Consider the following 16,481-nt stretch of genomic DNA (forward strand, 5'->3'; position numbering starts at 1 on the left):
ATACTCCAAAATTTTCAGTTCAGTGGGAACCCTGTAAATAAATTATCTGAATGGAACTGTTTAGATAAATGGCTTCACCTTGACAGTATATCTGTTGGCATGGCAATGTTTCCTTGATGTATTTTCGCTTTTAGAATCTTACTCAACAGTAGAAATAAATGCCAGTGGCAACCAAGAAGCTATTAATTGGGGTTGCATACATATAGGATAGGAAATGCATTTTCAGTGGCTCATAACATCGAATTTGTTCAACTTGTCCTCTACACACAGTGAAAATTGTAGGTATTGTACAGTCACATCTCTGTGCATTTATGTTCAAGACAATTGCAAGTAGAAAAGAAGAAAAGTTGTAGCAAAATAATTTCTAATCAGGATCATGTCAATAATATTGTTCTAAATTTCTTGAGTGTTTTGGAAAAATAACAGGATCTGTTAAAAATACTTCAGTCAATTTTTTAAAAAAAAATCTAGCAACTTTTCTGTTGTGAAGTGGATTCTCATATTTACGTTACATTCTAAGCCATTCTATGACTGACAGAATCAACATCAGTTGTAGAAAAACCTGATGTTCGAGAAAGAAGACAAAATTTTTATCTTTCTTCACATTAGTGGTGAAAAAGAACCACGTACAAAATTCCTCTTTATGAAAATTAGTGTGGAACATTAATGACACAGTAACCGAAAAAAAATCAGTTATCAATTTCCTATTTGTCGAGTGTCAAACAACTGTTTTTGACTAATGAAGAAAAATCAAAACAGTTTTAACAATGATATTCTACAAAATGTGCTACATAACCAGTACACTGTCTGCAGTGGTGCAAGAGTTTTCCTTTATAGCAAGTAGTGTCTCAACTGAGATGAGGAAAGTTGGGACATGAATTAAAAGGAATGGACTGTCCTGACTAAATCAGGACATCAAGGTTATTAAACTAAAATGGCCAAATATTGCAGACTGCAGAATTCTGGACTTGCCTCTCTCCAGAAACTATCCTTTCATTTGAAGAAGGATAAAGTTGAAATTCTTGCAAAATTTGAAAAAAAATAACAGCATTATTTTCATACTTTAGTAGGTTCATATTAAAATATTTCATAGTTCAAGTGGTTGGAGGGATGATAAATTGGCTCCAAATTGCAGGGATAAAATGGCTCCAAATGCAAAGTGAATATCTTCTCAACATTGCTTGAGTTTAGTGTAGATTCATTGCAAATAGAACTCTGAATCCCTCTTCTAGCTGTGCATTCCATGCTAGTCTTTCTGAGTGGAGCTGGGTTACATCAAACCTGTTTCAAAGAGCTTCTCCCATCATAAAATAAATTATGCTTTTATTATATCATGTACTGCAATAACATTTACTGTCTCTAATTGATTTCCCTGATGTGATCCCACATGCTTGCAACAATCCATTTATGACGAGACTAGGTATTGGACCATCCCGTCCAGCAACGCACGGTGACGCAGCATTGTGATTGCTCTCGAGAGATTATACCTTTATATTTCCAAGTTACAACAAAAAAAATCAACGTCCAAAAATAAAACAAAGGTTGACCAACCGGCAAAAAGGATCAGTCCGGCTAATGAATTTAGCTCACCCCTAGCCCTTACCTTTAACTTAAATTCCCGCTGGTTTTTAGAAGGAAAAACAAAACATCTAAACTATGCTGATAAATTAAATTCGTAAACTCAACTACGTTCAACTGTTTCACTTAACCGGGGGGGGGGGGGGAATATGCTAGTTTTCAGTACACCCCAACCCAGAACTGCAGACTCGATCATAAAACAAAAACTTTTACTGAAATGGAAGTTCGGCTTATTGCCTTGGGAGATCAGAGCTTGATAAACCTTCCCATCCTGAAAGAAATATTATGATTAACATGATATTAATTAAATTACACTAAAGCATGCATGGATACAAATCTTTGATTCGGAGTCAGAAATATTGGTTCGACGATAACTATTTATTTTCACAAGAACGTAAACAAACTTGTATTTGACAATACGTATTCTTCTCATTTACCATGTGCCAAGTACACAATACTACACATCCTACCAGAATATTACAAAGGTTTCATGTACTGGCATTGTATTCTCAAAAAGATATCAAAACTGAATCGTACATCAAAAGTTTTCCGTAAAGACAAACGTCCGAGACCAATAACAATCTTTACGACTGATAATAAATCCTACAACGGTTATGATTACCTTTTGTTCAACATGGCTGCCTAGGACGCCAATTTACCCGCCGAAACTAAACACCACGATAACACACGAATTATGGCCATAATTTTGACACTCGGATGCTAGCATTAATTTATGTGCGAAAGAACTCTTGTGTAGTTTACGATCCTTCCGGTTCACATAACTGCGATGCAAGAAAAGACGGCAGATTATTACTTACAGGACAGCTGACATCGGGGAAAATTTCCATGACCTTTAACTTCAAATATCCATTCATAGACACCATGGACAGTAACTGCTCAACGGAGTTTTTGAAGAACAGTCCTTCATAAACAATTTAAGGCAAATGGATTCACCTATCAGCTCCAATTAGGTTAGATTTCCATTGAAACTTATCACAATTTCTTTTACATTCACCAAAGCTTCTTCTTTCTCCAGGACCGAGTCCTTTTTTTTCTGTTCCCTCGAGTCGATTCCTCCTATCCCCCCACTTATGCACCAGGAACGGGTTCGATGACCCGTTCCTCAGACCAGTTCACTTATATTGCGCCGTCTTCCGGCGTTGACGAAAGTTTCCTTTGTTGCAATGCCAAAACGCAAGTTACTAATTGTGATAACTTTGTAAATGTTTATAGGCTAATCTAATTTAAAAAATATTATTTTTTGTTGTATACACAATCCAGTCTTATATTTTTATCGCTTATACAAACATTCGTGTTAATTTTGAATTAGAGTACATTGATGCCATCTATTGACAACTCTTTGCATTAATCTTCAGTTCAAGGTAAATTTAACACTCAAATGCCATCTATCGGCAATTTCGGCACAATCTGCTTAATTTACTTTACAATTGTCACAGTCATGACAGATATTGTCATAGTTGGCGCCCAACTAAAGGCCGAACCCATCTAAACAATTCTTAGAATAGATGAATATTCAACCGAACATAGAACACTTACTCTCATTATCACAAAAAAATCAACAACACCATTTACTACATCATACTATTTACAACAAGAACACTGTATGAATTTCACAGGATGGGAATACTCATGTCGCCCTGGTCACCACTTGATTGCAAATTTCATCAGGTATTGAGTGAGTGTATGACCCATCAGTCGCGTGCTGTCCCGCCGCAAAACCTTGCTCACTTGGCTCCCCAGCCCGCCGCAGGCAAGATTCCACTTGGACTACCAAAACATTTATTACCTGATATTTCAAATCCGGACAAAACTGGGCATCAACATTCTAAGTAATCCCTCATTATTATTATTATTTTTTTTTTTTTTTTTTTTAATAACACATGCCAAACCCACAAATGAATAGCTTGCTCTGCAATTTGTCTAACTCTCCTAACTTCACAACTCTAATTATCGTTAGTAATTGTGGTTCCCAACTAGCATACTCCGGTCCACCGCTGAATCCCTCCTACTTGGCCATATTAGCCCGCTGCAGGTGATCATCTACTTGACCTATATGCGTCATTTCTGAACCAAGATATCAAAACTCTTGATTTGTATAAGCAGGCTCACTCACACATCGAACGTGTGAGTCAAGTTCCTGCAACCTTTCATCAATCACACCTGAGTAAAGCACATTGACCCCCTTTACCTTTGACAACCATTGTTTCATTTTCTCCTGAGAACACAACCATAGTTTCACATTTTCGATGGATTGATTTTCTAATGAATCCCCCGTGATACAATCTACTAATTTCAACGTGGAATCCTTAAAGTTCTCTACACAGAGATAAGGTCCATAGTACAAATTACAATATTTTTTAATGATTTTGTCACTCAAATTCCCAGGAGCATGATTTTTTACAAATACCAAGTCTCCCAGCTTGATACTACATCTTTTAGCTGACTTTAAATTTATTTTCTCTAATCGGCCTTTTCTTGATTCCTTACTCTTTACATCCGCCATAACCAATTTAGAATTCCAAGAAATATTGTTCATACCCAACCCTACGGGACCAAAATCAATGAAGTTTCTTTCCAAATTTAGGCGTAACTCACTAGGAGTGAAACCGGTTTGAGAAGATATGGAATTATTCAACAGGTGCAGAGCATGCTGTATATAATCTGGCCACCTTGAGTGATTCAAGGAGCACAAAACCCTCATTAAACGATTAAGCTCTTCGTGATACCTCTCGACCATGTTAGAACTTGGATGGTAGGTAGGGACATAAGTTACATCAATTCCCCACCTTTTCATGGACTCCTGAAACATCTTAGATTTAAATTGGGGCCCATTATCTGTGACAACCCGTCGAGGGACTCCCAAGTGAATGAAATAATTTTTTTTTCCAACTTGTTAAGTATCATCTTCGAATTACTATTTGATATTGGATAAGCCACGAGAAATCTGGAAGCTGAATCCAGGACGGTAAACAGAAACCTTTCTCTTTTCGGCCCTAAGGCGAAAGGTCCTTGCAAATCAAGGAATAACACATGACCAGATTTATCTGTGTTATGTGATTTCGCAACGAATTTAGAAGGATGCTTATTGGGTTTTGTACGCTGGCAAATCTCACAATCCTTAACAAAAGACTTGATATCTGACTTCATTCCTTTCCAGAAAAACAACCTATAGACTTCTGCCAAGGTTTTTGCCACCCCAAAGTGTCCCGCATCATCATGACAACTTATGAGTATTTTACCAATTAAGATAACCGGTATACATATTCTGAGCTTCTTATGATCATGGTAATCTCGTATGTATAATATTTCATCCAACAAGCAATAGGTTTGATCCCAAGTTCTGGAACGAGGATTGACCCCTGAACCATTTCCTTCCAGGTAATCTATTATTTCCTTGAGTTGAGAGTCCTCACGCTGGGACTTAATAATTTCCTCTTTGGAAATAACTATTTTTCCTGGAAACAACGCCTGATTTTGATTTATTCGAAATACAGAGTTTGAAATATCCGGAAAGGTACGACTGAGCAAGTCCGCTAATTTGTTATCAGAACCCTTACAGTATCGTACTTCGAAAGAATACTGCTGGAGTTGCATAAACCATCTAGTGAGTCTAGCATTCCACGTGTGGGCGGACTCCAACCAGGTGAGTGACTTATGATCTGAGATTACCACAAAATGCCTTCCTCGAAGAAAGGATGAAAATTTGTCAATAGTGAAAAGAATTGCCAAGACCTCTAATTCCGTGGACGTATACGACTTTTCATATGATTTCAGTAACCGGCTGACATAACCTAAATGTTGTATCTCACCCTCATTGATCTGATAACAAAATCCGGCAACTCCAATTAAGGAGGCATCCGTTTGCACAAAGAAATCTTTATTGAAATCAGGATAGTTTAAAGTGACTTCCTGAACTACCAATTCTTTTAACCGTTCAAAAGCTCGCTCAGCCTCTATGGTCCATTGCCATTTCGTTTTATGTTTCAAAAGGTCATATAAAGGGTGCGCAATCATGGCATAATTATGTATGTACTTGCTCAACCAGTTAAAGCATCCCAAGATCTTTTGCAACTGCTTAATATTATAAGGCACAGGTAAATTTACTATACTTTGCACGTAAGCGGGGTCTTTCTGATAACCGTTTGTGGTAATTATGTGACCTAGGAACTTCAACTCCTGAACACAAAATTTACACTTTTCGAGCTTCAAAGTAAAACCAGCTTCCTTCAATCTCGAAAGCACTAATCTGACGTGTTCTATATGCGAAACCAAATCCTTTGACTTTATAATTATGTCATCTACATAGATTACAGTGAACTCGTGAAACATACCAAGAACTCGATTCATTACATCCACAAATACTGCAGTGCCATTAATTGAACCGAAAACTACACGTTTAAACTGGTATTGTACACCGTCAAAAGAGAAGGCTGTATACTTTCAGCTGTTCGGGTGCAAGGGCACCTGCCAGTATGCATTCCCTAAATCTAAGGATGTCAAGTATTTACAGTCCTGAAAGGATGATAACAAATCATTTATTTTCAAAGGAGAGATCTGCTTCAATTTTACGTGTTTATTGATTTTCTTCAAATCTACGCAAAGACGAATCCCGCCATTTGGCTTCGGTACCACCAACAAAGGAGAATGGTATTCCGAATTAGATCGCTCTATCACATCCCATTGCAACATCAAATCAATTTGTTCCTTCACTTTCTCACGGTAAGCGTAGGGTATAGGGTAATTTTTCTTGACTATGGGACTATCAGTATTTAGCTCCATTTCATGTATATACTCTTTGCATAATCCGGGTTTATCAGAAAATACACCATCGTACTCTTTGAGCATATCAATTAGTCGAGACTTTTGTTCTTTTGATAACTCAACTGATTCCTCAAACTTTACTTCGAAGAGAGACCTATTATTTACCCTAACGTTTTTACATTCAGACACCTGCACACTTTTGACAAGTCTAGGTTCCTTCAGGTCATTCACTTCCTCCAATGGAGTGAATTTTAAAAAGACTCTGCCATTACGGGTCTGATAGAACAACGCTTCCGAATCAAAATTCAATTCACCCTGAACATTGTATATCACATCCAATCCCAAAATGATAGGAACGCTCAATTTTTTCACTACAAGAAACTGTACATAAATGTCATAACCTCCCAAATTTACCATTACTTTAACTATTCCTTCAACTGACTTAGTTTTCGTACCAGAATAATCCGACAATTTAACATTTGATGCTGGAACCAACCTAGGTCTAGAAATGAGTGAGGAGAGACCTTTCCATACATCTAGTGACATCAGACTCGTTTCTGCGCCCGAGTCACATAAGGCAGTCAATTTCTGATCTAAAATTGTAATTTGAATTAAAGCCGAATGGCGGTTATTATTATTTTGTACATTAATAGGTATTAACTGTTTATCAAATTCATCCAACTCCCCGTCTCCCGAATCATCTTCCATATTTACAAATAGTATGACAGGTCGTGTTACTTCACTCTCCCCCCCTGCCCTTTGTGGAGAGTGTACTGGCCGTTTCCCGTCCGTCCATTACCTATATCATTCTCGTTGAAATTTGGAGAAGAATGAACCTCAGCTTCCACTTGACAAGTTTCCCTCATTGAAGTGTGACCTAACGGTTCACCCAACACTCCCAAGGATCTCAAAAAGTTTAACATGACCGACATTCCCTCCCTGGTCCAATGAACTTTGTCTACTCTACCACGAGACGGATGTCTAATGAATTCTTCAAACAACTCAAGTTTAATGCGATCACTGTCATCAAAAAACAATGGAGAAATATTAAATACTTTTACATTATTACCATTATGTAATGACATAATGAAGTCATTGACTTCTTCCCAATTCCGCCATGCAGTAGAACCCTTTGAAGACATCAGTTTCGGAATAGGTGGCAATGTTAACAGATTTATATCCTTCGTCCTGCTAGACAGTTCTTTGACTGTTTCCACCAACCCCCTTTTTATTTCTTCCACCGATCGATATCTAAGTAAATCATTAGATCCAATCATAACGAGAACAGAATCAGCAAGTCTTTGACATGACCTTAGTCTTTCATTCAACTGATCAATTGTTTGTCCACTCACCGATAGACCAATGTGCCTATTGCCATCTGCATCAAATGAAACTGGGTAACCTGCAAAATTTTGAGCAACCCTCACAAACATACTGTCACCTACGAGCTGTCTACCTTCAAAGATGGGGATATTTCTACCCATATTTTGATTACCTGCCCGCGGTGTATAACCATTGAAGCGATTATTAGGAGGATTCATCTTGACCCCACTCACATCACCTCCCGCGATGCGAGTTCCAACTCGTTTCCCCGAAACAGACTCTCTAGCTGAAAACGACGTAGCCTGAACCCGTCTCTTACTACGCGGACTGACCTGAGGCTTCATCACGTTTCCAGACGAAGATGTATTAGCATCTTTCAGATTCATTCTACCTGTGGTATCCTTCGCTTGAGATACCACAGAGACTCTACCCAAAGTTTCACGGCCATTTTTGCTCTTTTGAGTGTAACCCTGTTCCTTCTTAGTTCCCAGATCCCTCAAAGACTCATAGCTTTCAATGGCATGAAGTGCTTCTGAAAAAGTGGAAACATCCTGCATGACGAAGTGTTCCTTTAGTTTGTAAGGCAACAAAGTACCCAACTGGGCTACTAGATGAGACTCTTCCAAGTTGGGTTGTATAGATTTCAACAACTTGAAATTTTTTGAGAAAAATTGGAGGACGCTTTCCTCTACTGACTTATTGTAAGGCGAATTAAGTATTCTAGTAAGGCAAGAGCTGCGCCATCTAGAATTCTCATAATGTGAAAGAAACCCCTGTTTGAATTCCACATAAGAACAAATCTTACCCTTATTTTCTCCGTACCATACTTTTGCGCTGTCAACCAACAACTTAGGTACATAGTTGAGGTACTGGTTCTCATGAATCCCATATAAATCTAAGAGTTCCTCAGTTTTCTCCAAGAACTGAGACGGTGTCACTTCAGAAATTATCCCATTAAATTTCGGAAATTTTAATAAGTCCTGCGGTTTAATGTGTACGCTGTTCGGACGCAACACTGGATGTGTTTCCCCACCCTCAGCCAGTACACTGCCCTGTCGGTCTAGACCAGTTTCCTCTTTAGAGATCACATTACCCTCGTTCAACAACAATTTCTTGTGTCGCGTTTTCAAGTAACTTTTCTTGTTTCTTTTACTGTCAAAGTCTTTGTAGACATCTTCCTTACACGACGTTCCAGAACTCGCGTAACCCCTTTTAACCTTTACATAACTACCGACACCAATACGTGAAACGCTTTCTAAATCGGAGTCATCTGTAGCAGTAGCCTTATTAGCAAACTTCTTGTTCAAACCTCTAGTTTCCCCTTCCAACAATCTATTATCCGCGGTGTAACTCGATTCCTTATTTGTACTATCTACACACCTGTTGTCCCACCGGGTAACAACTTCATTCAATTTACTCATCGTCCCTTCTATTGACCTCAAAGTAGATATTACGACAAGAGGAAGTGCAACCTCTTTTGACAAGTCTTCCTCTTTATAAGATCTTTGGTCATTCCCAACTGCAAAGTCAACCAAATTCCTTTCCCTTTTTACACAGCTATCCACCATTGGAATGCCATTAACATTTTTTGCGACATAGTCGTGATGGGTAAAATTTGTTAAACCTTTGTTTTCTGCGACTACACCCATTTTTTGGGTGACCTCCTGCCTCAAGGTTTGGATTTCCAGAGCATTGTCTAATTTGAGCTGCTCAATGTTTTCACGAACACCCTGTACCTCCCCTTCCAACTTATTTAGCAAGGAGTCATATTTCTTTTCCACCCCTTCTGCTCTGGTAATGCACTCAATACGGTATTGAGCCACGCATCTTTTAATTTCTTCATTCCCCTGTCTGACTTCAAGGATGCTTTTATCGGTTTCAACCTTGAACTGACACAATTTGGTCTCCAAGTTGATAACCATATCCTTAGTTGAAGCTAGCTCACTTTTGAGAGTTTCATTACTCTCCTTGAGTTCCTCTTTAAGCTCCCTGGTGGTACTCATGAGTTTATCACCTAGTTCCCCTTTGAGAGCTTCATTACTCTCTTTGATGAACGCAAACAGGGCATCGAGCGTCACTGGCTCATGTTCAGTACCCATAATGAAAGGTTTACTCAATCTACTAAAAAAAATCTACCTTTTTTTTTTTTTTTTTTTTTTTTTTTTTTAAGATAATCTGCACGAACAACTCAACAATGCTTAAGTCTCATAATCTCTCTATGACGAGACTAGGTATTGGACCATCCCGTCCAGCAACGCACGGTGACGCAGCATTGTGATTGCTCTCGAGAGATTATACCTTTATATTTCCAAGTTACAACAAAAAAAATCAACGTCCAAAAATAAAACAAAGGTTGACCAACCAGCAAAAAGGATCAGTCCGGCTAATGAATTTAGCTCACCCCTAGCCCTTACCTTTAACTTAAATTCCCGCTGGTTTTTAGAAGGAAAAACAAAACATCTAAACTATGCTGATAAATTAAATTCGTAAACTCAACTACGTTCAACTGTTTCACTTAACCGGGGGGGGGGGGAAATATGCTAGTTTTCAGTACACCCCAACCCAGAACTGCAGACTCGATCATAAAACAAAAACTTTTACTGAAATGGAAGTTCGGCTTATTGCCTTGGGAGATCAGAGCTTGATAAACCTTCCCATCCTGAAAGAAATATTATGATTAACATGATATTAATTAAATTACACTAAAGCATGCATGGATACAAATCTTTGATTCGGAGTCAGAAATATTGGTTCGACGATAACTATTTATTTTCACAAGAACGTAAACAAACTTGTATTTGACAATACGTATTCTTCTCATTTACCATGTGCCAAGTACACAATACTACACATCCTACCAGAATATTACAAAGGTTTCATGTACTGGCATTGTATTCTCAAAAAGATATCAAAACTGAATCGTACATCAAAAGTTTTCCGTAAAGACAAACGTCCGAGACCAATAACAATCTTTACGACTGATAATAAATCCTACAACGGTTATGATTACCTTTTGTTCAACATGGCTGCCTAGGACGCCAATTTACCCGCCGAAACTAAACACCACGATAACACACGAATTATGGCCATAATTTTGACACTCGGATGCTAGCATTAATTTATGTGCGAAAGAACTCTTGTGTAGTTTACGATCCTTCCGGTTCACATAACTGCGATGCAAGAAAAGACGGCAGATTATTACTTACAGGACAGCTGACATCGGGGAAAATTTCCATGACCTTTAACTTCAAATATCCATTCATAGACACCATGGACAGTAACTGCTCAACGGAGTTTTTGAAGAACAGTCCTTCATAAACAATTTAAGGCAAATGGATTCACCTATCAGCTCCAATTAGGTTAGATTTCCATTGAAACTTATCACAATTTCTTTTACATTCACCAAAGCTTCTTCTTTCTCCAGGACCGAGTCCTTTTTTTTCTGTTCCCTCGAGTCGATTCCTCCTATCCCCCCGCTTATGCACCAGGAACGGGTTCGATGACCCGTTCCTCAGACCAGTTCACTTATATTGCGCCGTCTTCCGGCGTTGACGAAAGTTTCCTTTGTTGCAATGCCAAAACGCAAGTTACTAATTGTGATAACTTTGTAAATGTTTATAGGCTAATCTAATTTAAAAAATATTATTTTTTGTTGTATACACAATCCAGTCTTATATTTTTATCGCTTATACAAACATTCGTGTTAATTTTGAATTAGAGTACATTGATGCCATCTATTGACAACTCTTTGCATTAATCTTCAGTTCAAGGTAAATTTAACACTCAAATGCCATCTATCGGCAATTTCGGCACAATCTGCTTAATTTACTTTACAATTGTCACAGTCATGACAGATATTGTCATACATTCTTCTAGGGTGTAAGGGCCTCCCCGATGGCGCAGTGGTAGCATCGTTGGCTTGTAATGAAGGTGTCCCAGGTTTGATACCCGGTGGATGTACATACTGGTTTGGAAACAAATTTAAACTGTAGGTCCAGTCCCGATTAGCCTAACTGTGCATAATGTGTACTTAAAACACCAACTCAATCAATCAATTCGAGGGTGTAAGTACACTCATAGGCCTAGAGTCAGAGATAGCAGCAATTAACCACATGGGATTATCAGACTTTCGACTGACCTGTTGTTCTGGTGACATTTTCGTCAATCAGGACTTCTTCGCATATTTCAGTTGGTGTAATACAGTTGAAAGAGAGAACGCTTACTGATTTACTTTCATTTTATTCAGTTATGTGCTTTTAATTAACATGTTGGGGCCTCACGACGGGCATAGCCCGCAGTGCACTTAAAGAGCCCATCCTGCAGTATGCAATCGCTTTGCCGATTCAACTACGGGCTATGTTCGTACTTCGTCTCATGTGCGTGTTCATTCAAGCCCCTCTGTTGAAATTTCGACCACTAGGTGACTCATGATCTATATTTATCTCGCACCTCGGACTGTTTGTTGTCGGGTTGATGTACGTTGCATTGTTTAGAATGGTGTCGTTATATCCAGACTGCATAGCGGAAATTCTGCATGAGGATTCCGCCTCAGAGTTTGAAGTTAGCGACGATTTTGATGATGCAGATGAATTTGAAGATTTGGAAGGTAGGTTATATTCGTAATAGTTAATTGTTGACAATATAAACAGTGTTGCAAACTCTAGTATTTTATGAATGAAGTGAGAAGAGGTAATTTTTTTGGGTCTCTTCATCTTGCCTCTTGCTTGATTCTCCTACATGCACTGATGTATTTTTAGTTTTTCCATTTTTTATTTTGTATAGTGTATGTCAAATGAAAATTTATTTTATTTATTTATTTGTTTATTTTTTACAGATGACGCAGAACCAACTGATACATTGTCTGGTCCTGTCCTGCAGCCACTTTTTCATACAAAAGCTAATTACCTGTAATTTGTAATTATTTTTGTAATTATTTTTTGTTACGTGCACATAAGAAGTATTCTTATGCAAGATTCAAAAGATGTATTGAAAGTTTATGTAGTTAAATATTGAAATTTCCAGATTACGAACTTAAAATATCTCTGTATTAACATTTGTTACAATGTTGTACTTTTTTTTCCACAAAACATTGCTGAAAAAAATATTCAAAAATGTCTGAAAATGAAAAGAAAATTTAACAAATTTTTGTTAATTGAAAAGAGGAAGTTTTGTAGATTTAAGAAATGTGTGGTAAATAAAAACAAATTAAAAATATTTTTTCTATGATTTTTTTGAAAAACAACCAAAAACCGCAGACCAGAGGTAAAAATGCTGTATTATGAGGCCAGACCCGAATGTGTTAATCTCTTGAGGGCAGCTGGGACTGCAGATATCAGAGTGGCATTGAACACCTGGAGGACCAAAAATGATGTTCACTTCTTTTTTTCTTCATTCGCATGCATGATATAATCGAATTTGAAGGTACATGAGGATTGGAACTTCCTTCAGCTACATATTTAATTATTATTTTTTGAAAATTTTGAAATGTGAACTTTCCAAATATGCAATTTTTTTTTTAATGTGTATATAGTATATGTAATGAGATTTTTTTGACATAGAGAGGTATCTTTTATTTTGGATGAAATGACTAATGAGTTCACCAGAAATATGGTATTAACATTCCATCTCTGTACAAGCAGAACTAAAAGAAGAGAAATGGGAATTTTCTCAAGAAAATGTTTCACAGACCCTTGCAATCCCATTTTAATCCATAGCGAATAGTATATTCATAATTTAGCATTACTATTTTCCTGCAGTCGTAAAACATAATGGTTGAAAATTGTTCCATAGTTTATCATAAAACGTTAATATGTTTTGGTAATAGTCAACTATTCTTGAGTAGTCTATTGTCTCTAGTTTCTTGGAATTTTGTGTACTACAAATGTCCACTCTCTGAGAAACAATTATTTTTGTGGGATTTAAGACAAAATTTGCAATAGATGTTTGAAAAATATGTGATGGAGAAAGAGTATTTTTTTTAAAAAAAAAAATAGTTACCCTTGTTTGGGTGAAATTTAGTTAATAGTGAGGATTTTTTGTACTGTATGACATGCATGATACATACAATGTTTATCTATGAAGCTTACTACCAGAATAAGGTGCTTATTGGGTCCTATCATGAGAACATATGTCATATGGTAAGTATCGCATACAACTTAAGCAAGAGAAGAATGACCCCCAGCAAACTCACGAACTAATAGGCATGAGTCACTTTTCACCTCTTCATTGCTATTTCTCAAGCCTTTAACAGTGACGCATAATTGTAAATGCAGGAAAACTGGAACAATGCAAGCAATTGATGGCTGCAGTAAATATATATTTTGTGTGAAGCACTGTCAATTTGAAAAGCATCTACTTGGAAATGCTTTTTGTGTCTGCTTAAGGTTAGAGCATGATTAACTGAAATGAGGCAAATGATGTAGCAAATAATCCTGTACTGTACATTAATTTCAAAATGCATATTTAATTTTAGAATGCTGTCAATGTGAATAAGAAATTGGTTTCATGCAGTCATTTCTTTGTTCTTGACAGATATTTGCATACATTCAAGATATAACTGACAATTGTCAGAACAAAATGGATGATTACCAGAAACTCACAAATGTGGAGATATTGGAGACAATTGAGAGTTTGAAAAAGGACCTAGTGACAGAGCTTTGTAAATTGTTAGAATCAAATCAATGTGAAGCTGTTGATTTGAATACAAGGTAAGTTGCACCAGTGTAAATTCAGTTTAAATTTTACAATACAATTTATGATACATACATCTTTAATTTATTCCATACATACGTGCCATTGCGCTTCTTGGTTTATGTTCTGATCATTTTAATTAGATGGTTCATTAACACGGTTTTGAAAAGAATTAGACAAGGTTATCAGATACAAGAATGACAAATTTTAACAACATATTAATTACATCATGGAAATATTACTACACACATTGATATCCGTTAAACCGTGGAAACTGCAGGCTGTCACTGCGAGCTGTAATGCCATGTTCCGGATACAGCTTTACTCCGCTAAATGAGAATCTGTATAAAATCGGTTTCTCAATGTGAATTGACAATGATAATTGATTTTGAAAATGGATTCAAAGAGCTTCAATACAAGATCAATATTGTAATACTAAGAAAAAGTTGTTTCGCAAAATTAATGGTAACTGTTTTTTGACAAATTTTAAAAATCTCAAAATTAAGATTTATCTTTAAAACCTTTCTGCCTGCACCACACCAATATATCATCACAATCAGACAACCCATTTCTGATTTACAGTATTTCAAAATGAGCGATAGTTTGCAAAACTTAAAAAACTGCCCTTTTTTTTGTTCTCACGATGATAAAATATATAAGGCATACTGGAAAGAAAAATGTTTACCATAGATTAATGCAGAATAGAATAAGCCAAATTTTGTTGTAACTCGTATTTTTGTAGGCCTACTGGTTAATTTTTAATTGGAGTCCAAACTCGAGTATCTATAATTTTTAATCCGATAGTAGCCCGTTGCTCATCCGAAAAGTGTTAATCTCTGTTATTGAGAACGTAAAATTTTCACAAATTAAACTACTATTGAAACACAAATATTATAATTTCATCCATAAGTATTTATGTTTAACACATGCAATCATATGAACTATTTAAGTAGTAAGTTGATTAACTAAATGATCTTGAAAATCTCTGTCTGAAAGGGTCTTGCAGGACGATAGATGTAATAAATGTTACAAATTGCATTGCAGTGTGTGGAACATAACCAAGGAATGATATATATCTCTAGCTTGTGTGCATGGATTGGATATTTATTTTACTATGTTTGCTTCATTGTGGTGGTAAAATTTGCAGATATGAAAATATTATTAGTGAACTTTGTTTTCCATAGAAACATTTAAATGGGAAATTAAAGTTAAAAATCGTAATAAAAATCTATATTTTGCGATTCTTTTTTCAGCAAAGTGTCTGTATTGAATGGTAGTTCAGTTATTGCTTATATAAAACAATAACACTTGGGGTTCATTATTATATTGGCTACCAAATCTCACTTTCTTGATGCCATCTTTCATTACTAGGGGTCGGATTTATGTGAACTAAAATGCCCAAACTTTGCATGCATATATACATTACAAGTATATAAAATATTCACTATAAATTTTTAAAAGGTGACCTAAAAATTGAGTATTAAAAGCATTATATTTTTTATAGCTGCACTATTACCTTCCCACTTTCTGATGTCATGTAACTGCCCATGCAGTTCAAAGATTTGAAGCAATTCCTGCCTATAGAACCATATTTCCACCATGCTTGGTTAATATAATAATATAACAATAATCAACATGGATAATGAAAAGTATTGCATTTCTGTCATTTGTATTTTTATGGATAAAGACTGTTTACATAGCAAGAAATGATGACTAGTTGCTGGGGCTTATTTGAGGTTTTTGCCTCAAATAACAGGATCATCATGCACTAAATATTAAGCTAAACAAGAGTGCAAATGCCTTCCATTAAATGCAAAGTTTGTAAAGGAAATTAAATAAAGTTGGACATTAACAAAAACAAAGTGGTCTTACATGTTCAAAAAAAATATTGTTGAACACACTGTTGTACAGGGTGTACAAATCCATGAAATCTTGGCCCAATCTCAAAAGAACCCATTTCCTACTATGGTATTCTTATATAGAGAGAATACGTGGACAAGAAGTGGTAACAATAAATAATCAAGTAATTCAGACCAAAATGATGCCTATTTTTCAACTTCGATTTTTGATGCCATTATGAATAAATGGTTGCATTCTGATTTCCAAAA

At 36.4% G+C, this 16,481-nt stretch overlaps 1 protein-coding gene across 1 annotated transcript in view; it reads left to right on the forward strand.

The window, feature by feature from the left end:
* The window catches only part of LOC145997125 (uncharacterized), a 108,131-nt gene that overhangs the window by 30,690 nt on the left and 60,960 nt on the right, over positions 1-16,481 (forward strand). Inside the window, exon 2 of the mRNA XM_083133754.1 lies at positions 14,215-14,390. Coding sequence (XP_082989880.1) covers positions 14,260-14,390 — 131 coding nt within the window. The 5' untranslated portion in view covers positions 14,215-14,259. The remainder of the gene's footprint in view (positions 1-14,214; positions 14,391-16,481) is intronic.

Source organism: Lepisma saccharinum, chromosome 13 (genome assembly GCF_977018435.1).
Source record: "Lepisma saccharinum chromosome 13, izLepSacc3.1, whole genome shotgun sequence".
Lineage (NCBI taxonomy): Eukaryota > Metazoa > Arthropoda > Insecta > Zygentoma > Lepismatidae > Lepisma > Lepisma saccharinum.